Genomic DNA, 25,160 nt, shown 5'->3' on the forward strand with positions numbered 1-25,160 from the left:
TTTTCAATATCTATTATACTTTTTCTTCAGTTCCAGTTTAAGTTTCATGATGTTTTTTCACCCGTTTCAGAGTTTATAATGGGTGTGTATGGGACGGAATGTTGGGGCTAGAGTGAGGCAGCTCAACTGCTAGAGTGAGAGGAGCAAAAAAATTAATCTTAAAATCTTTTTTAAAACTGCTGCTGTGTCCACAGCGTTTGCTCTACAGGTATGATTTTACCCTCAAAACGTAGCCATGGCTGTCCTCTTTCATCCAATGTGTTTACTATTGTCCTAGGTGTTACGGTTCTTTCATAAATGTCACCAATGCACAGCCTCCTCCTTCCAACTCTTCCATAGACTCTAATGTTAAAATGGCTCAGAAGGTTCGTTTGAAAATCAGAAGAGCATGGTGTCTTTCCACTGTCACCACGTCCATATAATAAACTCCACAGACATGAAAACTGAGAATTTGGTAGACTAGAAGCTGCTGTCGCTCACGGTGAAAGAATTTCGTCAATACGACTTTTACTTTTCATTTGGGAACGATTTGTTTCGGCCTGACTTTTCTGTTCATTTTAAGGAGCAAAAGTGAGGTGCATGTCTGTGTCGTGTGTATGGAGCCATTGGGTGCAGTCACTATAGCAACCAGGCTCACACCTGCCTGCTTAACGAGCTCTCTCTCTCTCTCTCTGCCAAGATTTATCTTAAACACTTCTCTTTCAACTGCTGCTGTGTCCACAGTGTCACAGCCATCATTTTACCCTCAAAACGTCGCCATCGTTGTTCTTTTTCCAACATCTTGTCTTTCAAAGCTCAGAGATGTAAACTTTTTAAACTGTGTGGGTCCAAGTGGAGGGATCACATTTTAGTCATTCAGTGATTCAAAGAATATGACCTTTTAATATTCTTTCAGATGTTTTCTGACTCTAAATGTTCTTTTCTCATTTCTTAGGTTTTTCTAATTTACAATTAAAACATTTTCAGCTTTTTTCCAACTTCTTCTTCTGTGTAACCTTCAGCTTTTAGCAGTTCAGCACTTTTGTTTTCAGGTTAAATTCGGTTTTTTTTTTTTTTATCTCATTCAAAATTTTTAACTTAAATTCAGTAATTATTTCATTTCAATGCATACATTCAGATTCAAGCATTCACACTGCAGTTTCTTCAGAAAATGCACTTTCTAGTTATTATTATTATATTTTATTTTTCCGTACGTTTTTTCAAAGCCTACTCCTTCAAAACCGTTCAACTTAGAAAAACCATTCAAACACCGTTAGATTCCTATTCTTTTGGACAACACTGCTTCTATTTTTCATATTTTTAACATTTATATTTTTAATTTTATTCAACTTTATTCAACATAAATTTATAATGTATTTCAATGGGGAGACCCTTCAAATCCTCATTCAACTTACTCATTTTTAAACTCTTACTACTTCCACATACATTGACATAGAGCCACCATTCAAACTTTAAAACGAAGACAAGACATTCAACTATTCAACTTGTATTTATCTTTTCAATATCTATTATACTTTTTCTTCAGTTCCAGTTTAAGTTTCATGATGTTTTTTCACCCGTTTCAGAGTTTATAATGGGTGTGTATGGGACGGAATGTTGGGGCTAGAGTGAGAGAGCTCAACTGCTAGAGTGAGAGGAGCAAAAAAATTAATCTTAAAATCTTTTTTAAAACTGCTGCTGTGTCCGCAGCGTTTGCTCTACAGGTATGATTTTACCCTCAAAACGTAGCCATCGCTGTCCTCTTTCATCCAATGTGTTTACTATTGTCCTAGGTGTTATGGTTCTTTCATAAATGTCACCAATGCACAGCCTCCTCCCTCCAACTCTTCCATAGACTCTAATGTTAAAATGGCTCAGAAGGTTCGTTTGAAAATCAGAAGAGCATGGTGTCTTTCCACTGTCACCACGTCCATATAATAAGCTCCACAGGCATGAAAACTGAGAATTAGGTAGACTAGACATTGCTGTCGCTCACGGTGAAAGAATTTTGTCAATACGACTTTTACTTTTCATTTGGGAGCGATTTGTTTCGGCCTGACTTTTCTGTTCATTTTAAGCAGCAAAAGTGAGGTGCATGTCTGTGTACGTGTGTATGGAGCCCTTGGGTGCAGTCACTATAGCAACCAGGCTCACACCTGCCTGCTTAACGAGCTCTCTCTCTCACTCTGCCAAGATTCATCTTAAACACTTCTCTTTCAACTGCTGCTGTCTCCACAGTGTTACAGCCATCATTTTACCCTCAAAACGTCGCCATCGTTGTTCTCTTTCCAACATCTTGTCTTTCAAAGCTCAGAGATGTAAACTTTTTAAACTGTGTGGATCCAAGTGGAGGGATCACATTTTAGTCATTCAGTGATTCAAAGAATATGACCTTTTAATATTCTTTCAGATGTTTTCTGACTCTAAATGTTCTTTTCTCATTTCTTAGGTTTTTCTAATTTACAATTAAAACATTTTCAGCTTTTTTCCAACTTCTTCTTCTGTGTAACCTTCAGCTTTTAGCAGTTCAGCACTGTTGTTTTCAGGTTAAATTCAGGTTGTTTTTTTTTTATTTTTATCTCATTCAAAATTTTTAACTCAAAATTCAGCAATTAATTCATTTCAGTCCATACATTCAGATTCAAGCATTCACACTGCAGTTTCTTCAGAAAATGCACTTTCTAGTTATTGGGTGGATGCCGTAGGCATCCACACTATTGAGATCCTGTTTCTCTTTATTCTTTATCCTTTATTATTCTAGTTGCTCCGTTTCTTTGCCGCTTAACTACTCCCTCAGTTTTCAGCCGATTTTTACCATTCAAACTCTAAACTGTTCTGCTATTTCTGCTTTCGACTGCTATATCTTTTGGTACTTATTACTATTATACTTTTTAAAATATTACACTTTTTTCCTTTAATTTGTCCCATTGAAATGAATGGGAAACTTCTACAATTCTGCTAAAACTTGCTTGTCTTTGAAACTTAACTACTTCCTCATACTTTCACCTAGAAACTCCATTCAAACTTTAAAACGTTCTCAGATGATTGGGCTATTCCTGTGTGATTCAGCTTTTTCATATCTGTTACCGTTTTCATGTAATGACTCTTTAAGTTTTCAGTTACAACTTTGTGATTTTTCAGAAAATACATGTGTTGCTATGGTTGCTATGCAATTAACTCCCACTGCACACTCGTCCGTTCTGAATTTTCTCTTCATGTCTGAACAACTCCTTGCTACTCGCTCAATTTCCACTCAACTTCCACAAATTATACATCAAAACGTAGGTATTTTTGCTGGCTTTAAGACAGTGTCACTATAATTATTGTGAGAGTTACGTTTTTTTCACAATTTGCCTCGAAGTGACACATGGTCTAAAAACTCCCCATTCAAAGTCTATGGGGAGGTTGTGAAACTCAGAGCTGAAATACTGAAACTGAAGGCATTTTCAAATCGTCATATCTCCTTAACGAAGCAAAGTTAAGACATGAGGCTTGTCCCTGTATATCTTCAGACACTCCTGACACTCACAATTCAAGAATTATTTTCTCACCTATTACCGTTCTGAGATGAGTTAGACTTGTTTGAGGGGTGGAAATCTGTCCTCCTCTCATTTTTCAAATTCCGAAAATGAAGCCGTTTCTTCTCTCGTCATATCTCCGCGACGGAGATACAAAGAGCTATGTAAATCGCAGTCAAAGTACACCAAAGTCCGCTGATTCACCCAGTGCAAGAATTATGCTTCTATCCCACCTAGTTTTTGAGTTACACGACGTTTTGTAACTCCAAAAAACGGCGTTTTTCGCGTCTCACCGCGATCTAATTCTGACTCCTCATCACCCTTTTTTTCAAAGCGCCCGCCCCCTTAGAGGTGGCGCGATTGGTAATGACACCGCTCTTCAGACCAGAGGTCGTGGGTTCGATTCCACCTTGGCCCGCATGTTTTTTTTTTAACTACAAATTTATACACTATCACAGACCGGTAATTCATATTGATAATTTATTACAATTCTGCAAAGTTTAATGATTTTAGCAGCTTTTCTAATATGGACCTCAGATTCTGGTTAACAGTCTATGGCAGAAATACATACAAGTACACAGCCTGATGAAGCAGACAGAAGCAGTACCTCTGATTGGTTCCGCAGTTTCACCTCTTATCAGCACAAATCTCACCCTCTTCTGCTGTTTTCACCTCTTTTCTGCTAATTTGAGCTTCTGTTCCACAGTGCACTCAGCCTCTTCTGCTGTTTTCATTAGAATTTTAAGCTTTTCCACCTTTTTTCAGTTACGTGAGAACCAGTTTGGCTCAATGAGTAGCTGAAAAATATCAGCCTCTTCTGCTGTTTTAGCAGGATTTCAGAGTTCAGCTTTTTCACTTGTTTTAAGCACAAATTTCAGTTTCTTTACCTCATTTCACAACAAAGTTCTTCCTCTTCACCTCTTTTCTGCTAATTTGAGCTGCTGCTCCACAGTGCACATTTTCCCTCTCATCATATCTTTGCTTGTGACCAGAACTCATTTGGCTCAGAGGGTAGGGCATCTGTCGTGAGACCCGGTGGCAGAGGTTCGAATCCTACCTGTGACAGCTGCTACACATGTTCACTGCTTGCATGCGCTCTGCTTTCTTGACACTCTCCAGTGTGTCATTACACATACAGCCATCTTCAGCAAGCACTTCTGCTTCTACACTTCTTTTCAACTCGGCTTTTTGCTTCTTTACCTCTTTTCAGCAGAAATTATTCCTCTTCACCTCTTTTCTGCTAATTAGAGCTCCTGCTCCACAGTGCACTTAGCCTCTTCTGCTGTTTTCATTAGAATTTTAAGCTTTTCCACCTTTTTTCAGTTACGTGAGAACCAGTTTGGCTCAGTGAGTAGCTGAAAAATATCAGCCTCTACTACTGTTTTAGCAGGATTTCAGAGTTCAGCTTTTTCACTTGTTTTAAGCACAAATTTCAGTTTCTTTACCTCATTTCACAACAAAGTTCTTCCTCTTCACCTCTTTTCTGCTAATTTGAGCTTCTGCTCCACAGTGCACATTTTCTCTCTCATCATATATTTGCTTGAGACCAGAACTCATTTGGCTCAGAGGGTAGGGCAGCTGCCGTGAGACCCGGGGGCAGAGTTTCGAATCCTACCTGTGACAGTTGCTACACATGTTCCTTGCTTGCATGCGCTCTGCTTTCTTGACACTCTCCAGTGTGTCATTACACATACAGCCATCTTCAGCAAGCACTTCTACACCTCTTTTCAACTCATCTTTTTGCTTCTTTACCTCTTTTCAGCAGAACTTCTTCTGATTCACCTCTTTTCTGCTAAATGTTTAGCCTTTTCACCTCTTATTAGCACAATACTAAGCAGCTTCTGCTAATTTCACCAGAATTGTCAGTCTCTCCACCTCTTCTTTGTAAGAATCAGTTTGGTCCAGTAAGGTGAGACGCCGCCTATAGATCAGAAAGGCCAGGTTCGAATCTCGCTCAGGGCAATGTTTTTTGTTTTTTCAACTTTTTCTGCTTTTTTCAGCAGAAATCTTCAGCGTAAGGCATCCACACAGCATTTTCGCAGGAAATGCAATTTTTTCTAGTTATATTTTATTTTTCCGTACATTTTTTGAAAGCCTACTCCTTCAAAACCGTTCAACTTAGAAAAACCATTCAAACATCGTTAGATTCCTATTCTTTTGGACAACATTGCTTCTATTTTTCTCATTTTTAACATTTATATTTTTAATTTTATTCAACTTTATTCAACAAAAATTTATAATGTATTTCAATGGGGAGACCCTTCAAATCCTCATTCAACTTACTCATTTTTAAACTCTTACTACTTCCACATACATTGACATAGAGCCACCATTCAAACTTTAAAACGAAGACAAGACATTCAACTATTCAACTTGTATTTATCTTTTCAATATCTATTATACTTTTTCTTCAGTTCCAGTTTAAGTTTCATGATGTTTTTTCACCCGTTTCAGAGTTTATAATGGGTGTGTATGGGACGGAATGTTGGGGCTAGAGTGAGACAGCTCAACTGCTAGAGTGAGAGGAGCAAAAAAATTAATCTTAAAATCTTTTTTAAAACTGCTGCTGTGTCCACAGCGTTTGCTCTACAGGTATGATTTTACCCTCAAAACGTAGCCATGGCTGTCCTCTTTCATCCAATGTGTTTACTATTGTACTAGGTGTTATGGTTCTTTCATAAATGTCACCAATGCACAGCCTCCTCCCTCCAACTCTTCCATAGACTCTAATGTTAAAATGGCTCAGAAGGTTCGTTTGAAAATCAGAAGAGCATGGTGTCTTTCCACTGTCACCACGTCCATATAATAAGCTCCACAGGCATGAAAACTGAGAATTAGGTAGACTAGACATTGCTGTCGCTCACGGTGAAAGAATTTTGTCAATACGACTTTTACTTTTCATTTGGGAGCGATTTGTTTCGGCCTGACTTTTCTGTTCATTTTAAGCAGCAAAAGTGAGGCGCATGTCTGTGTACGTGTGTATGGAGCCATTGGGTGCGGTCACTATAGCAACCAGGCTCACACCTGCCTGCTTAACGAGCTCTCTCTCTCACTCTGCCAAGATTCATCTTAAACACTTCTCTTTCAACTGCTGCTGTGTCCACAGTGTTACAGCCATCATTTTACCCTCAAAATGTCACCATCGTTGTTCTCTTTCCAACATTGTCTTTCAAAGCTCAGACTTTTACATTTTTTAAACTGTGTGGATCCAAGCGGAGGGATCACATTTTAGTCATTCAGTGATTCAAAGAATATGAACTTTTAATGTTCTTTCAGATGTTTTCTGACTCTAAATGTTCTTTTCTCATTTCTTAGGGTTTTCTAATTTACATTTAAAACATTTTCAGTTTTTTTCCAACTCCTTCTTCTGTGTAACCTTCAGCTTTTAGCAGTTCAGCACCTTTGTTTTCAGGTTAAATTCGTTTTTTTTTTTGTTTTGTTTTTTATCTCATTCAATATTTTTAACTCAAAATTCAGCAATTAATTCATTTCAGTGCATACATTCAGATTCAAGCATTCACACTGCAGTTTCTTCAGAAAATGCACTTTCTAGTTATATTTTATTTTTCCGTACGTTTTTTGAAAGCCTACTCCTTCAAAACCGTTCAACTTAGAAAAACCATTCAAACAGCGTTAGATTCCTATTATTTTGGACAACATTGCTTCTATTTTTCTCATTTTTAACATTTATATTTTTAATTTTATTCAACTTTTTTCAACAAAAATTTATAATGTATTTCAATGGGGAGACCCTTCAAATTCTCATTCAACTTCCTCCTCTTTAAACTGTATCTACTTCCACATACATTGACATAGAGCCACCATTCAAACTTTAAAACGAAGACAAGACATTCAACTATTCAACTTGTATTTATCTTTTCAATATCTATTATACTTTTTCTTCAGTTCCAGTTTAAGTTTCATGATGTTTTTTCACCCGTTTCAGAGTTTATAATGGGTGTCTATGGGACGGAATGTTGGGGCTAGAGTGAGACAGCTCAACTGCTAGAGTGAGAGGAGCAAAAAAATTAATCTTAAAATCTTTTTTAAAACTGCTGCTGTGTCCACAGCGTTTGCTCTACAGGTATGATTTTACCCTCAAAACGTAGCCATGGCTGTCCTCTTTCATCCAATGTGTTTACTATTGTACTAGGTGTTATGGTTCTTTCATAAATGTCACCAATGCACAGCCTCCTCCCTCCAACTCTTCCATAGACTCTAATGTTAAAATGGCTCAGAAGGTTCGTTTGAAAATCAGAAGAGCATGGTGTCTTTACACTGTCACCACGTTCATATAATAAACTCCACAGGCATGAAAACTGAGAATTGGGTAGACTAGACATGGCTGTCGCTCACGGTGAAAGAATTTTGTCAATACGACATGTACTTTTCATTTGGGAAGAATTTGTTTGGGCCTGACTTTTCTGTTCATTTTAAGCAGCAAAAGTGAGGTGCATGTCTGTGTACGTGTGTATGGAGCCATTGGGTGCAGTCACTATAGCAACCAGGCTCACACCTGCCTGCTTAACGAGCTCTCTCTCTCTCACTCTGCCAAGATTCATCTTAAACACTTCTCTTTCAACTGCTGCTGTCTCCACAGTGTTACAGCCATCATTTTACCCTCAAAACGTCGCCATCGTTGTTCTCTTTCCAACATCTTGTCTTTCAAAGCTCAGAGATGTAAACTTTTTAAACTGTGTGGATCCAAGTGGAGGGATCACATTTGAGTCATTCAGTGATTCAAAGAATATGACCTTTTAATATTCTTTCAGATGTTTTCTGACTCTAAATGTTCTTTTCTCATTTCTTAGGGTTTTCTAATTTACATTTAAAACATTTTCAGTTTTTTCCAACTTCTTCTTCTGTGTAACGTTCAGCTTTTAGCAGTTCAGCACCTTTGTTTTCAGGTTAAATTCGTTTTTTTTTGTTGTTTTTTTATCTCATTCAATATTTTTAACTCAAAATTCAGCAATTAATTCATTTCAGTGCATACATTCAGATTCAAGCATTCACACTGCAGTTTCTTCAGAAAATGCACTTTCTAGTTCAGCCTGTTCTTGCCTTTTTGGCCTTATTCCAGTTAAGGATGGTACCAGAATGAGCACATTAGTGACTTTCTTTATGTCATTGTCTGATCCTGGTGTTTTTGGACCAAATTTTTATTTCCTGTGTTTGGCTTCCCAGTGCCTGGCAGCAGTGAGGATCACAGCATTAAGTCTCTAGTCTATAGCAGTGTGGTCCTCAGTTACTAATCATTTTTCTCCATTTTTTAAAAATATGTTTCCCCTGCTCTTTCCTGTTTAGGCCTTTTTAAATAAATTCTAGCTTGTGTATTTTAATGTAGTAGCCACACAAGTGTTTCATCTTTTAACTGAGTAGCCATGTCTTTCTTTAGAGTTAATTTGTTTTTGTTTAGTTTTTCCTTTCAGTAAGCTGGAGAGCCATGTAATTGCGAGGCGTCTTTGGTGAGGTCCAAACGCTGATGCAGAGAGTGATGTAAGAACATAAATATGAAGGATACTGTCTTAGTTTGAAGTGAAATATGGGGGGGGGGGGGGGGGGGGCATACAATCACTTCCAGTACTTCTTGTTCTTCTTTATACTGACAGTTCTTAATGACTTTGGCTGTATGTTTGGGGTCCTTGTGCTGCTGCAGAATACATTTGGGGCCAATAAACAATCATTTATATTTCTGAAAGCATTCTTTGCATACAGCATTTTTTCACACCTGCCTAACTTTTGCACAGTACCGCATATTACAATGTTATAGTAAAGTAATATTTTGATAATCGAATTCTATGAGTTTTTATGGGGTTTTAGTTGAGTTTTTCTTCTTTATTTGCAGATCTAACCTTATTCAAGGTTTATTGCTTTGTCAAATAAACTAGTTAAATTAATCTGCCATGCCCCTTTCTTTACCAGCAACTCTGCGTGCTTTTACTACAAATAGGCAATATGATATATATAACAAAAAATAATACAATGTTTGTTTAATATTTCCTGAGGTGCGCTGTTGGTCTTCATTCTTTCAATTTTTTGACACCCCATACAAAACACCTGCTTCCTACCTCACCCTTGCCACTGCACATACAAGTCCCATAACAGTGTTGTGGTCAGGAAGAAATGGCAACATCAATTACAAGTAGTAGGATTACTGTTAGGAATACTATTACTATTCTCTTTCAAAAAGCAAGTTTATTGTTAAACCTACACTGTGAGACTTTGCAAAGAAAATATACCTTTTCAAAATATGATGCAACACTGCCCTCTGTTCACAAATTAGACATACTGCACCCTCAACTCTTTTTAAAAGTGGCCATAAACCATATCTGTTTAAACAGTTATTGGTTATCGGTTTGGAATTTACTAAGATTTTAACAGATTGCAAGAGAGAGAGAAAGGCCAAACTTCATGTGCAATAGGATCCAGACACACATTTATTTGTTTACTGTGCTTGTGGCTTTTCATCACCATTTGTAATCATTGTGGCTATGATTATTAGCATCACTATTGTTTTTAGATACATCATTTAAAAAACTAGCCTCTTTGAGAGTTGGAGCTCTTTTTTAAGAAGGGCCTGTATAGAGAGAATACAAAAATAATAGCAAATAAAACATTAGGAAAAGTATAATGCATAATGTTTCAACAAAATCAGAGAATGTAATAGTTTTGTAGCACATTTTCTTGTGGGCATTTAAACCCAGTTTTTCAGTGAGAGTAAGAGCTACAGCTACCATTAGACTGTCCTGCGAAAGGGCATTGTAAATAAGCCTGTTATATTTAAATATAACACGGGAGCCGTGGAAAGTGGGCAATTTTTGAAGAACTTTAAATATAGCCCAACATTTCATTCAACATCATATCATGTATAGCCTACATTTCAAGTCTTGTTACATCTGAACTGACCTGCTCACATAATGTGATTGGTGGATGATCACCAGCACACATAAACATCAAATTTGATCTTTTGTTTTTTTGTTTGTTGCTTGGGAATTCATAGTTTTCAGTGTCCATTCATTCATTTTATTATAGTCCATAAGCTGTTTACTTTAGTTTTCTTCCACTAAACAGTTCTCTGGCCTCAACCTTTAATTTTCTCAAACATAATGTAAGTTGCATTTACTGAAGACACAACCTAAGATTATCCTTTCAGCAAAAATGAGACAGGGGAAAACAGAAAAGTACTGCTTTAATGTCAGTTATGGTCCAAACAAGGCTGGCCATGTGGTGAGAATGAACCATGGAATAAATATCACTGTAAAATTCTAAACTTTCATTTTTGATAAAGCATAGTTAGGGATGCACCAGGTGCCCCTGAGTTCGCCCTTAGGTGATTATTACACACCACTCTGCTTTCAATCCCTAGTTATTATTACTCTCAAGCTCTCTTCTACAGTATGTTTTGCCCTGTCTTTCTCTCTTACCTGAGCCTGCACAAAGATTTTTCCTGTCAAAGGTGAGTCCTACCATCGCCAAGTACTTGCTCAGAGGGTTAAATGTGATTGTTGGGGGCTCTCTCTGTATTACTGTAGGGTATATATAAATATATAAAGCGCCTGCTGTTTTGACTTGGCTCTATAAAAAATAAAAGTGAATTTAAAAAAACAGCTTTCGTGATTTGACTAGTTGCATTTACACATGTGGTTTTCGTGCAGATAACAGAAATTTCTCTCAGCTCCCATAAATTATTTTACAATCCAGGATCCAAAACAAAACAAAACCGTAATGATTAAAGTGCCTTTTATACTAAATCACGTGTGCTGTGACCTGCTGAGATGTTGTCGCCTCTCAGCCAAGATGCTTTGCTGCTGCAGATCAAACCCAGGCCACGGTTTCGTGCTCCTCCCCTGGGCTGCCCGTGGACTGCCCCTCAGCTTCCATTCTTCCCCAAAAAAGCTCTCCAGAGTTACTCTGAACCCGTGGTACAACTCCTGCTGCATTAAAGTAAGTCGTGAAAAATGTTTAGTGGTTACGAAAACTGTCAATGTACGCCGTTTAACGTTACGCATTTCTAACGGGCCGAGCTAGTTCGCGCGTTATCAGCTTTTATCCACCCTCATCCTCAAGTTTTTGATGTTGTTGTTTAGACTGTCAGCTAACTTTAGCTTAGCTGAAGTGAATCTGGACAACAAGCAGCCTCACGAACTTATGAACTTTAGGAAGCAGCGTGAAAATGAAACAGTCCTAAAATAAAGCCGACATTTTTCTCATTAATAGAGGTAGTACATTTTTGTGTTTTCTTCTTCTTTTGTTTTTTGTAACCCTGTACAACAGCGAGCTAGCGTTACCCTGCTAACTTGGGAAATACAAGTTAGCAGCGCTGTGATTACTTCTGGATGTGAACTATAACTTTTTTTTCTTTACTCGATACAAAGCTGGCTTGTCTGCGTGGAAAAGCGATAACTTAACTAATGAAGTCGGTGATGAAACGCTACCCTTGGGTTAAAACGCAGTAACGTAACAGTACTTGACCAAAAAATAAGAAAAGATTATTCACAACGCGACACCCGCTATTTTAAACTGTTGAAGACTTTAACTGTGTCATATAACTACTGTGTCGTTAGTGCAGAGCTGTAATTAACCAGTAAATAGGGGAAGTAAATAGGCTCAGACTAATCCAAGTAATAATAAAGCATCCTTGAAGGGGTTTAATGTGAAATTGTAAACGTTTATTTTGAATAAGATCTTGGTACAGGTATATATTTTTAGTAACACTATAACTTTGGGAGAGATAAGCTGTGTTAAAAAGCCTCGAAATCAAAACTTATTTTATACTGCATGCATCTAAAAAAGATTGTGAGTTATTTCATCTAAAATGTTGTTGTTTGTTTCCTTACTGTAGTTTCAGGGAGTGTACATTTACATGAATAGAATATGAATGATAATCATAAACATTCACACAGCAGCTTTTCCTGCAGATGTTTGTTTTTGTTTATTTCATGTTTGCACCCAGGTCAGCATTTCTTAATGATCAACTCAGAAGCTGTATGCCTTTGTCTAAAATGGTAAATTGTGTGATACTTATATAGTCCCATTTCTACTCAGTTTTGAGAACTCAGAGTACTTGCTGTTACAAGTATCAAACTATAACACACATTAACACACATTCATACAGTGCTTTTATCTAATTTCACACATACACACAGACTCACATTCCAGTTGGTGCATCAGGGGCAACCCGGGGTTCAGTATCTTGCTCAGTGTTACTTTGACACATAGCCAAGAAGAGCCAGGGTTGACCAAAAGACCTGTGTCCAAAAGACCTTTGACTGAAGGGTAAAGTTGGCTAAACTGAAAGAGAAGTGGGTTTGCAGTTAAATATCCTAGCTCTAGGTGAGTCGACATTACCACATACAGTACAGTGGTGTTGTCACTTTTTATAGAGTTTACCTTATAAGAACTTTGTTGTGCATGGATCTCCTTTCATTTTTGTTTTGTTTTTTAAATAACTGTAATAACATTATTTTATTTTATCTTTTTATAGAACACATATCTTATCAATGTTCTTCAGCAGTAAGTACAGTATTGTGAAAAACCTTTTACAGGACTACATCCAGGAAAGGTGTTGTGTAGTTGATGGTTAGTAGCAGCCAGGTACTGCTAATCAGGTGACTTTGATTAATTGGGCATCAGCATGTGCCTTTATCCTGGTGTTTGTGCAGAAGTTTTGGTAGTTTGCTGGTCTGGACCATTCAAGTGTGTCTTAACAAAAGGCCTCAATCTTTCCAGAAGTGGACATCGCAGCAAATGCACCCCAAGGTCAGATCATGCAATGCTCAGAGAAAATGCAAAAAAACTAAGAAAACAAAACAAGAACTACAGCACATGGCAACACCGCGTAGGTTTGCAAAGTTGCATCTTATTCTTGATTCACATGTGAGATTATCTGTCAGACAGATCAAACTTGGCCCAAATTCAGTCATGCAACAGGACAGTGATCCCAAGCACAGCAGCAAATCTACAACAGAAAATAAAATAATCAAGGTGCTGCAGTGGCCCAGTTAAAGTCCAGACATTAAACAGACTAAAAGCTGTAGAACAACTTTAAGAGCTGTGCATGAATGAAAGCTGGCAAACCTCAGTAAACTGTAGCAATGTTGTGAGGAAAAGTGGGCCACAAAGACTGATAAAGTCGTACAGAAAACGATTACGTTAAGTTATTGCTGCTAAAAGTGGTTCTACAAGCTACTCAGTCATGGGTGCACTTATTTTTTCCCATCTTATCATGCCATCAATCGCATCCTCATTTATTACCTTGTACCATATTCATAAATGTGACATGAGATGTTCATCAAATATTTGTCAATAAATGATTTTTGTTTTCTTTAGGCGTCCAAAGATGATCAATACATAACAGAGAGGAGAGAAGAAATGTCTCCCAAACTGCCTGCTGGCCAGGGCAGAGGGGAGTATTCTGCAGTGCAGGTGGCTGTCCGAGTACGTCCGCTGCTGCCTAAAGAGCTTCTGCACTGCCATGAGAGCTGTATCACTGTGGATCCTGAGCTGTGTAGGGTTACTCTGGGTCATGACCGACACTTTCTTTGCGACTTTGTATTTGAGGAAACTTGCAGTCAGGAGGAGATTTATTCTGCGTCTGTTCAGCCGCTCATAGATGCCTTCTTTCAAGGTTTCAATGCTACAGTGTTTGCCTATGGACAGACAGGATCAGGCAAGACTTACACCATTGGGGAAGCTAATATTTGTAAGTTTTTCTTTTTTGTCTTTTAGAATTTTTTTTACTTCAAAATATTAGTAAAATCTTTGGTTTCAACAAAGCATGCATGGCACACACTTTAAAAATACAAGCTATGCTATTTTGCAGTTTTTTTATTGGATTGAAAAAATTAGCTGAACAGAATCAGATTTTCCATTTTTTAAAAATTAACTGTAATTTTAGGTTCCTTTAGTGATGAGGAGCAGGGCATCATCCCCAGGGCCGTTGCAGATATCTTCAAGCTGCTCGATGAAAATGACCTCACAGACTTCTCTGTTCGAGTCTCCTATCTGGAGATTTACAAAGAGGATTTCAAGGACTTGCTGGAAGTTGAGACTGCCAGCAAGGACATCCACATCCGGGAGGATAAGGGCAATATTGGTGAGGAATAAAGAGTCTTAAATGTTTCTAAGCATGTTTTTGAGTAGTCAATGCAGAAATGTTTTCATTTAAAAAGTATTTGTTGATGTATTTAATTGCATTTTGACTTCGTAGTTTTGTGCGGCGTAAAGGAGTGTGAAGTGGAGGGTCTTGATGAAGTGCTAAGTTTACTGGAGTCTGGAAACACAGCCAGGCACACTGGTGCAACCCAGATGAATCCCAACTCCAGCAGGTCTCACACCATTTTTACTGTGTACATGGACCAACGACGAGGAAGCTCTCGCCTTTATGGGACTGCTGGAAGTTCTGGACCACAAATGTTGTCTTCCAAGTTTCACTTTGTTGACCTGGCAGGATCAGAGCGCATTTTAAGGACAGGAAACACTGGAGAGAGACTAAAGGAGAGTATCCAGATTAACAGCGGTCTTTTAGCTCTAGGAAATGTTATCGGGGCACTGGGGGACCCCAAGAGGAAAGGCTCTCACATACCATACAGAGATTCTAAAATTACAAGGTAAGTTATAATAAGTTGATCTGGACTTAAGCATATCAATCTAACTAAACATTAATACCTGATCATTTTATTTTTCCTTCTTTCAACTAGGATACTCAAAGATTCTTTAGGAGGAAATTCAAAAACGCTGATGATTGCTTGCATCAGTCCATCTTCTTCTGATTTTGATGAGAGCCTGAACACACTAAACTATGCCACAAGGGCAAGAAACATTCAGAACCGTGCTACAGTCAACTGCAAACGTGAGCCAGATCGCGTGGAAGGGCTCGAGCAGCAAATCAAGGCGCTTCGCAGAGCCCTCGAAAACCGCCAGCGTTCAGAGACCCGCATAATCTCTCACGCCGAACCCAATAGGAGACCTCGACTTGGAGAGGGAGAAATAAGCAAACTGCAAGTCCAGAGCGCTCACTATAGGACCTGCACAGACACTGCTTACAGGTTAAAGAGCATTTATCGATGGGTTTGATTTAGTCTGCGTTATTTAACCTGTGCTGTAAGATTTGGACACTCTGTTTAACCTACCAGAAAAACGTACACATTGGTTGACAGCTGCTTTGTGAATTAATCCTCATCTACATCTTTAGAGAGAGAAAAGTTTGATATATGTATATATCATACAATTTAAAAAGCCAGTGCAAACACAACACTGTTTGGTTTATTTTATAATTACGTAATAATTATTATTATTTTTTTTAATATTGGAAAACAATGAAAGTGTCCAATCAGCCAAAGTCTTAATATGTGACGCAGGATGGGAATAGCCAGCCAAAGATGCAGACTGAGAATCTCAGCTACCAACATAAAAAAACAAGCAATAGCAGAATCAGGAACAACTGAACTTTTTAGTATTTCCAGTGTTTGTCTTACATTCACTTTCTGCAGATATCTCTCAAAACTGTGTCAGAAAATGCATGTTTGAACAGTTTCTGAGGCATAAACAGTATCTTATGCACTATTTTGCCCCGTATTGTCATCTAGCAAAACTCAACCATGATAAGAAAAAACGGTCTCACACTCCTAGGGACTGCAACCCAGTGCTGGCGACTGTTGTCTTTAGCCTGTGGTGATAATGCTGTATGGATTTTGTTCGTTAAAACAGTTTTTTTTTGTTATTTATAAATGTGTTGAAAATAAGCATTTTTCCATTTGCGTTTTAACTAAACAATAATAATTCTGAGAATGCAAGTAAAATTTGTAGAAATTTGTCATGCAAACTGTTTGTTGCATGACAGAGAATAAATTAAAAGTTAAAATTTGGGACTTTAGCGTGGTTTTCACATAAGGTAACTTGTTTAAAACTATTTAAAACCCAGTCATCTGCGTATTTTATTCTAAATCATAATTTTTGATGTTTCTCTGATACAAAAATGTAGAAGAGATAAGTGAAATCAATGGCTATACAAACATTTGAATGTCTGTGCTGCTGGTGGATCACAGGTTGCTGCGGGAGCTGCAGAGTGAAGGGGCTCTGACTGCTGAACAAAGTCTGAGAGTGAAGGAGTGGCTTTGTTCTGTGGAGGAAGAGAGAAGTGGGCTGACCACGGCTTCCGGTCCAGACAGCGGTATTGAGAACAGCTCCACTGAGGACAGTGCTGGCCTGAGGAGGGGCAGGCCTTCTGTAAGAAACCAGGTCTGTCCCTTTCACTCTAAAATAATTACTAAATCACTAGTAATTATTTTTAAAGAGTAACGTTTTGAACAAAAACATAGGACACGTATTACTAACTATGAATTACTCCTTAGGACACCGCTGTGGAGGAGAGGTGGAGCCATGACCATGACAGTGATAAAGATGGAGAGAAAGAAGATGCTATTGCACACCTTCAGTCACAGATCCAGCGGTTAGAGAGGGAGAACACAGACTTTCTAGCAGCTCTGGAAGATGCTATGGAGCAGTACAAGCAGCAGGTTAGACAAAGTTTATCTCCTATATTGTTTTTCTGTTGGAGCAGTGACTCACACTTTTGATTTTTTTTAATTGTCATCACAAAGTTAATCCTACTGACCCGCACCCGAGCTGTGTCAACACTTAATACACTGATGTTTCAGGTCATATCTGATCTTAGTGATGTGATACTGATTTTATTGTCCTCTTATTGTCTCAGAGTGATAAGCTGCAGGAGCAGCAGGACCTGATAGCAGATCTACAGTGTCAGCTCTCTACTGCAGGACTGATGGGCCTGGGTCTTAACATGAGGCTGCGGCCGCACACTGCCCCCATGGGCTCCATGCAGCACAGCCAGAATGGAGGCACCCACAGACAGGTAACCAGCCATTAAAAAAAAGAAATAGAAAATCCATATTAAGATGCATTAAGAGTACAATTTATTCTTTTGTTTTATAGTTTTCATACCTCTACATCTGTGTGTTTTGTGTGATTGCAGGTCAGTCCAGTGGGATACATTGGTAATGGGCCTTGCACTGATCAGGATGGGAAACTGTATGAGGAGCAGGAGATCCCAGGTGGAGTGGAAACGCATTACAGGGAAAAAGAGGGCAGTCATTCTGGACAAGAGAGGTCAAAGTATGTTGTTTCTTCTGAATCTAAATTGAGTTTCAATTTTTTTTTAAAGTTGCTAAACAACTGTCTGGGCAATCATGTCAATCAACCATTCACTCAAAGTGTCATTGTGTTACGCCTGTGCTCATGGTATTTGTGACTTGTGCGTTATTCTGTCAGGCAGGTGAATCTGACCTGGACCAAGTGGGACATGCAGTCAGGGGGATTACCAGCTGCTGGCAAAGGGCTGGAGCCAGACCAGCACCCCTGTTTAGCTAGAAAAGCATGTAAGTCTAACAACTTGCTCACTACCAAGATTACCAGATGCTCAGAAATAATTTAATGGAGCATTGAGCGGGATGTTGAAAGTATTGTCAGGATTTCTTTTTTGTACTATATTTGCCTTGACTAGTGGAACATTTCTTAAATCAGAAATCAAGTTTAAGTCATGCAGTGTCATACAGTCAGAAACACTCTGTTACAGACACGATCAGTTATGATCCAGTTTTAAGTCCTTTTGCTTATTTTTCTGTGTTTTCTGCAGACTGCGTATCCAGTCTCTGTGCGGCATGCACAGAAAATGAATTAAGTAAATTGCAGGGACACTAACATCACGTGGAAAGATTAATTCTGTACTTTATTGTGGTTACATGTTCAACCAGTGGTTACCGCAGACTTCTAAAACTGATTGTTATTCTTCTGTTGCCTCTTTTCTGTTTCTATATTACACTCCACTCGTGCTTGAGTTGAGTCAAAGCTGTGTCTCCTTCCTAATTGTACCACCATCCTATCAACCTTGTGTGTTCACTTTCAAATTTCTCTGTAGCCAACTCCAGCAGTGGGGAAAGTCTAAAAAGCTTTGAAGGTGTTTCAGAGTGGGGACTTCTTCAGGCACAGCAGAAGATCAGGGAGTTCTCTGTCACCATTCGCATGAAAGAAGAACTCATTAAGGAACTTGTCAAAACAGGTAGCAATTAAAATTTTGGCTTTATCCTTTTCACAGAAAATATTCTCTTGTGTGTTTTTTCTGAATCAGTTGTTTGCCTTTTAAGGTAAGGATGCTCAGGCTCTGAACAAGCAGTACAGCCATAAGATCACAGCTCTGGAGGGGGAAGCTGTGCAAGCTCGGCAGGAGCTGCAGGAGGCCCAGCGGCAGCTGCAGGACCTAGAGAGGCAAGAGAGAGAGATCAGCATCACAGACAAGACCAGAGCACAGGAATGTCGCAGGAAGATAGCTGCTGCTCAGAGCAAAGTTCAGGTTTGTGTTCATGTGACGCCAAGTTCGGAGTGATGTTGTTGTTTTGTGTCAGTGAGATGCTGCTTTTTAAAACTGTGTTCTTAATGATTTCCTTTCCTGATTTTTAAACATGACCTGTAAACTTCTAAAAGTGAAAATATTTCTGGTTAAACATTAGGTACTAAGTCAGCGTCAGAGGGATACTGCCCGTCTCGCCAACCTCCCTGCCCAGAGTGAGCGCCGTGTGTTAGAGCTGGAGAGAAGCGTCCAGTCTATGAGACAGCAGCAGGAGCAGCTGCAAAAGCGGCTGCGTCAGGAAAGTCAGCAGAAGCGTCGTCTGGAGAACGAAATGCAGCAGAGAACTCACAGAGTCAAGGTACCACTGAGTGGCTTTGTTGTTTGTAACTAAGCAAAGTTTAATTGAAAAATATTAGTCTGTGCGACAGATGGCACTGCAGTTTCAGTTAAGGCTGGGTAATTAATCCAATTTTATGTCAGTTATGATTTTTTTTCCAACAAACACGAAACCCAAAAAAATCTAGATTAAACGCCTTTGAATTCATTTTCACTAAAAAGCTGTCGTTTGTTTCTTGAGTTATAAATCAAGCACCTCTTTCCTTTGCAGCTTAAACTCACTCAGTGTTTAGTGCAGCTCAAGCCAAGAGAGAGCAAATGGGGCTCACTTTACCCCCAGGCTACACTCGCAGACATCCCACAGTGGTGGTAGGGTGGCGTGGACTGGTGGTTGCCCTTGCGAGAAAGGCTTTAGAGTCAAAAACGTCTCATCTTAGGGTCTAACTCTCCTACAGGACAAACGTCTGTCCTCTGTCACCTCCATTTAAATACTTTTTACTCAGCAGCCTTAGAATGAGTATAGAATCTGTCTTTTGGGGGGCAATGATGAGCAAATTAGCTTAACTGGTAATTGGAGCCGAATGCAGTTCTTGCAGTTCTTCCTGTTCTTGCAGTGCGATGTGTGAAAATGTGACTTTCATGTTATTTACACCATACCAGGAACTTGAAATAAAGAATGAGCAGCAGCAGAAGATCCTGAAGATAAAGACCGAAGCGATTGCAGCTTTCCAGAGGCAGAGACGCAGCGGCAGCAACGGCTCTGTCATCTCATTAGAAGAGCAGCAGGTGCAGCAAGAGCTGAGATGCAGTAGTAGTGTATACACGTAAAGCACCTAGAAATACTACTACTGTCTGTTATTGTGCTTTTATGTGTCCTTTTGTGTCTCAACTTGCCTGTGAGCAGAAAATTGAGGATCAAAAGCGCTGGCTGGATGAGGAGATGGAACGGATACTAGAACAGAGGAGAGGATTGGAAGATCTGGAGGGAGAGCTGACGAAAAGAGAGGAAATCCTGGCCAAGAAAGAAGCATTGCTACAGGAACGCAGCGGATTGGAAACCAAGAGGCTCCGCTCCAGTCAGGTATTAACATAAACAATTCAGCTTATTAGCACAGAGGACTTGCAGATACTGAGTCCTGTTTTATTCATCTTTCCTCCAGGCCCTAAGTAAAGATCTAATGACACTCACCGGGCGCATTGAATTACTCGAGGAAGAGTTGAGTGAGAGGAATGGTCTCCTTCGCAGTAGTAGTGCTCAAGACTCCCAACAGATCCGGCAAGAGATCTCCAACCTACGTCAAGAGAAAGATTCACTGCTTAAACAGCGAGTTGAGCTGGACGATAAACTGCGGCAGGGTAGCCTGCTCTCACCAGAGGTCAGATATTACTCTGAGGTTCAAGCTCTTTTATCTGATTTCAATTATCAGCACTCTTTAGATTAATATTTTGCTGTACAGAACACATGTACTGAATACAGTCACAATAACAGCCTAATTATCAAGAATCTGGAAAGCACTAGTTTCAAACTGAAAATGAATTCTACATCGTATTCAAATCTTCATTAAGGACATCTGGTGGTGTCGGAGAGGCGGATGCTGTCCAAGATAAAGACAATGTTGGATAACACCTCCCACCCACTCCATGACATGTTGGTCAGTCACAGGAGCTCGTTCAGTGAGAGACTGAGATTACCGAAAAGCACCACTGAACGACACAGGAAATCATTCCTGCCTGTGGCCATCTCCCTGTACAACGCATCCACTTAACACACTGTTTGCTGCTACAACTACACATGTTTCTTTTCCAAATATTTATTTATAAGTGACTTATGTATGTATGTATGTATATATATGTATATATTGTACTATTCTTAGTTAGCGTATTGTCTGTCTTGTCTTAATGTTGGTTTAAAATGGAGCACTGTAACAAAAAATAATTTCCCCCAGGGATCAATAAAGTATTCTGATTCTGATTCTGATGATTCTGATCTGTTCACTCTGATGTTACCAGGAGGAGCGAACGCTTTTCCAGCTGGACGAGGCAATTGAGGCTCTGGATGCAGCGATTGAGTATAAGAATGAAGCCATCACTCAAAGACAGAGACAGCTTCGGGTTTCTGCCAGTATGCTCTCCCAGTGGGAGATGAATCTCATGGCCAAGCTCAGTTACCTGTCTGCCTCTGAGACCAGAGCTCTGCTGTGCAAGTACTTCGACAAGGTATGTGAAACAGAATAAAAAATGTTCTGAATAAACAGACCCACACAAATTTTAGTCATTTTTAGGGGGTAGAATAAACCTTAAGATGATAAAAAAGAGAGAACTGTGCCCATGTAAGCACCTCAGTCTGATTAGTTTGTGGCTGTGCTCTTCCTTAGTATGCCCTCTCCCTCACATTTAATGTGCCCATGCCTGCCTTGACAGAAACGCCCGGTGATGCATTCTACTTCCCTTTCGACAAATCAGCAGTTACAAAGCTGAAATGTGTCTTTGTGTTGAGATTTTTAAGAGAAACTCTTAGAGAATTAAGAGCAACACATATCCAATATTGATGCCTGTTTCCAGAGAGTTGATTTTATGCGCCAAAGAAAAGGTAGCCAATGAGGATGGTGATTGTAGGACATACACTCAACAGAAACATTACGAGACATACCTTGCTAGCACTCGATTGGGCCCCTTTTTACCTTCAGAAATGCGTTAATTCTTCAACAAGGTGCTGGAAACATTCCTCTAAGATTTTGGTTCATATTGACATGATAGCATCACAGGTCACACCACATCTGTGAGTGTCTACATCCCAAAGGTGCTCTGTTGACTGTGGGGGCTATTTGAGTACTGTGAACTCACTGTCATGTCCAAGTAAGCAGTTTGAGATGATTTGAATTTTGTGACATGGAGTGTCATCCTTCTGGAAGCAACCATCAGAAGATGGGCACACTGTGGTCATAAAGGGGTTGGTTAGTAACAAAACACCGTTACAGCAATCCACCACCAGCCTGAACCGTTGATACAAGACAGGATGGATCCATGTTTTCCTGATGTTTATGTCAAATCTGACCCTACCTAATGTGACAGCAGAAATCAAGATTAATGCATCACCAGGCAATGTTTTTCCAGTCATCTATTGTCCAGTTTTGGTGAGCCGTGTTTATTGCAGTCTCAGTTTCCTGTTGTTCACTGAGAGGAGTGGCACCCAGGCTGCTTCAGGGTTCAGTATGTACCCATAACTTGATTGTAATGAGTGGTTTTTTGAGTCACTCTTCCTTCCTATAAGCTTGAAACAATCTGGTCATTTACCAACATCCACAAGGTGTTTTCATCCAGAGAACTGTCGCTCCCTGGATATATTCTTTTTCTGACCATTTTCTGTAAACTCTAAAATTGGTTGTGTAGATCAGCAGCAACATTCAGTCCAGCCCAGCTGCCACCAACAGCCATTCAAGGTCACTTAAATCACCATTTCCCCCCCACCTTTTTTCTGATGCTCAGTTTGAACTTCTGCAAGTTGTCTTGGCCATATCTACATGCACAATGCTTGGAGTTGCTGCCATGTTTAGATATATTTATGTTAACAACCATTTGAGCAGGTGCACCTTGCACATGTGACTCTGGACTGCGTCTGGACTCACCAGTTGTAGGCTTATGAGTGTTTGTGTGCACATTTCCTGCAGGTGGTATCTCTGCGTGAAGAAGAGCGTAAGCTGCAACTTGCCCTAGCTGAGCTGGAAATGCAACTAGATGAGCAGCAGAGGCTGGTGCAGTGGCTGGAAAATGCACTCGATCGCACACAACTCGACACAGATCGCCGGCTTACACAACAGCAGAAGGAACATGAGAGGAGTGTGCAGCTCTTACTGCAGCAGTGTCGAGGTGAGACTAACATAAACCAGTCACGCTATACTGCAGACTAAGTCTCACACACTGAACATATGTAAGGCTCAAAGGTAGAGTATAAGTTAAAGTGGCAGATGGTGTTTCCGTTAATATACTGTGTACGTTTTATCATCCCAACAGAACAAATGGACGAGGGTCTGTTAGGGCGGCAGCGGCAGTATGAGGGATGGATCCTCAACCTCAGCAGGGAACTGAACCATTACAAAGCAGCTAATGTGGAACTAAACAACAAACTGAGGGAACTCTGTGGGTCATCCACGCAGCCAAAAGAGCATCCTAAAGGTGCAAAAGTGTTTATTTTTAGTGTGTGATTGCGATGTCATTCTGCGGGACTAGGAACAAGATGCCTTTAGTTCAAATTTTCCTTCTGTTTTGTAACTTTTGGAGTTTTCCAGTCGAATTTAGTGATTTTTACCGTTAAAAATAATGTATTCCTGCATTAGTAAATATCCTTATAACATACTGTCTTTCAGTCGTGCCATCTGATGGTAAACCTGCGAACGCTGGCAGCATGGAAAAGCTTCCCCGTTGCCCCGAAGACAGCTCAGGAGGCAGTGGGGCAGGGCAGCTGGACAGACCTTCCAAGTCTAGGGAGGAAATGCGGGAGCTGGTGAACACCCCTCTCCCGTCCACGTGGAGGCGCTCTTCTCTCCCAACGGAGGAACCTGCCATCATGGAGGAGCTGTGGCTTCAGGTGGCCAGTGATGGCCCTGTTAAACGTGTAGGTCAAACTGCTGTGGGGTCTTGGAGTGGGCCAACATCCCTGCCTGTGGTTAAATCTCGCCGGGAGTCCCGTCGCTCCAGCCTCAACATTGGACCACTGACCTCAAACAATGCATTAATAGATGTGCGAAAGAATCCTGTCTGAAAGTAAATGTAACATGTAATTCGCATGTATTTTTGCTCTGTGGTCGCTGAAAGGTTTTATTGCTTTGTCAGTCTTTTAGCTTTTTTTATGTGAATTTTGTACTTTAAATAATGAACACCCACTGATTTTGATACAAAGCACTTTCCACTAAGTTTTTCATGTCATACAGATGGTAGGTATGTGGTCTAACAATATGGCTCATTTCATCCCTACAAAACGAGATTCTGTCTTTCTCTGATGATGTAGTCTTTTGACTTTCTTGAATATTTTATATTAAAAGGTTTTTGCCTTCTATGCTCATGTTTCTTATTTTCTTTTGTACTGAATTCAAGTCCACAGATGTCAAACCTTGAATAAATTACCTCAGAGAAATAGTGCATTTTAAGTTTGAGTCAGGATTTAGAGTCCATCACAACACAGAAACAGCACTACTGAAGGTTATCACTGATCTTCCTATAGCCTCTGACAGGTGAAACATTTGATAACACTGACTACACCAATTACTATAGAGACAGGAACTATTATTAAAGAACGATTAAAGAAAAATGTTTGCAGCACAAGTCATGGAGTTCCACAGAGTTGTGTTCTGGGAGTCATGCTTTTTATATTATAGATGCTTCCCTTAGGAAATACAGTGATGTGTGATTTTTTTACTTCTAAATTCTGATAAAGCTGAGGTTTTTGTGTTTTGACCTAGAAATCTCAGAAACATGTCTTACTTAGATGCAGTATCTGCTCTCCAGTAGCATTATGAAGAATCTTAGTCATTTTTGACCAGAGCATGTCCTTCAAGGTGTGCATTAAACAAAAAAGTAGAACTACATTCTTTCATCTGTGCAGCATACCTAAAATTAGAAACGTCCCATCACCAGTAAAGCAGAAAAACTTGTTTGTGTATTTTTAACTTCTAGGCTTGAATGTCACTGATCCCATTTGTTCTAAACACTCCTGCAACATATTTGTTGTATATCAGCTTCACTTCTGTGTTGAATCCAGGAATTAATTTAAAATGCATTCGCTGCTCGCAGATACTGGATTGTCTAATTGTTTGAGATTTATCTCTAATCTTGTAAATCTCGACCTTGCAGTATAAAGCACGCTGATGGGGCTTTTTTAAATGAATTTTTAGCAATTAAACTAAATTACATTGAATATGTGTAGCTGTACTTTAAGGACTTGTAAAACAATCATTTTGGAGTGACGT

The 25,160-nt window shown here is 39.5% G+C and overlaps 1 protein-coding gene across 1 annotated transcript; it reads left to right on the forward strand.

Moving 5' to 3' along the window:
* The first annotated feature begins 11,207 nt into the window (after positions 1–11,207).
* Positions 11,208–24,252, forward strand: kif7 (kinesin family member 7). Its single transcript, XM_082538501.1, has 20 exons — positions 11,208–11,441; positions 13,827–14,199; positions 14,395–14,592; positions 14,707–15,106; positions 15,197–15,544; positions 16,544–16,736; positions 16,850–17,014; positions 17,212–17,370; positions 17,491–17,630; positions 17,787–17,893; positions 18,433–18,573; positions 18,659–18,864; positions 19,022–19,219; positions 19,858–19,983; positions 20,102–20,278; positions 20,358–20,573; positions 21,208–21,414; positions 22,866–23,064; positions 23,209–23,370; positions 23,562–24,252. The coding sequence occupies exons 1-20, from the start codon at positions 11,223–11,225 to the stop codon at positions 23,954–23,956; spliced, it is 4,329 nt and encodes a 1,442-aa protein (XP_082394627.1). The 5' UTR covers positions 11,208–11,222; the 3' UTR covers positions 23,957–24,252.
* The last annotated feature ends 908 nt before the right edge of the window (positions 24,253–25,160 follow it).

Source organism: Aulonocara stuartgranti (genome assembly GCF_965226115.1).
Source record: "Aulonocara stuartgranti genome assembly, chromosome: 1".
Lineage (NCBI taxonomy): Eukaryota > Metazoa > Chordata > Actinopteri > Cichliformes > Cichlidae > Aulonocara > Aulonocara stuartgranti.

What these genes read in the sequence shown, in the direction of transcription:
- kif7 (XM_082538501.1), top strand. Translation starts at nt 11,223, where the DNA reads ATGATTAAAGTGCCTTTTATACTAAATCACGTGTGCTGTGACCTGCTG. An exon ending in AGAGATTCTAAAATTACAAG is followed by an intron (nt 15,107 to 15,196) that starts GTAAGTTATAAT and finishes TCTTTCAACTAG; the next exon opens with GATACTCAAAGATTCTTTAG. An exon ending in TGGAGCAGTACAAGCAGCAG is followed by an intron (nt 17,015 to 17,211) that starts GTTAGACAAAGT and finishes TTATTGTCTCAG; the next exon opens with AGTGATAAGCTGCAGGAGCA.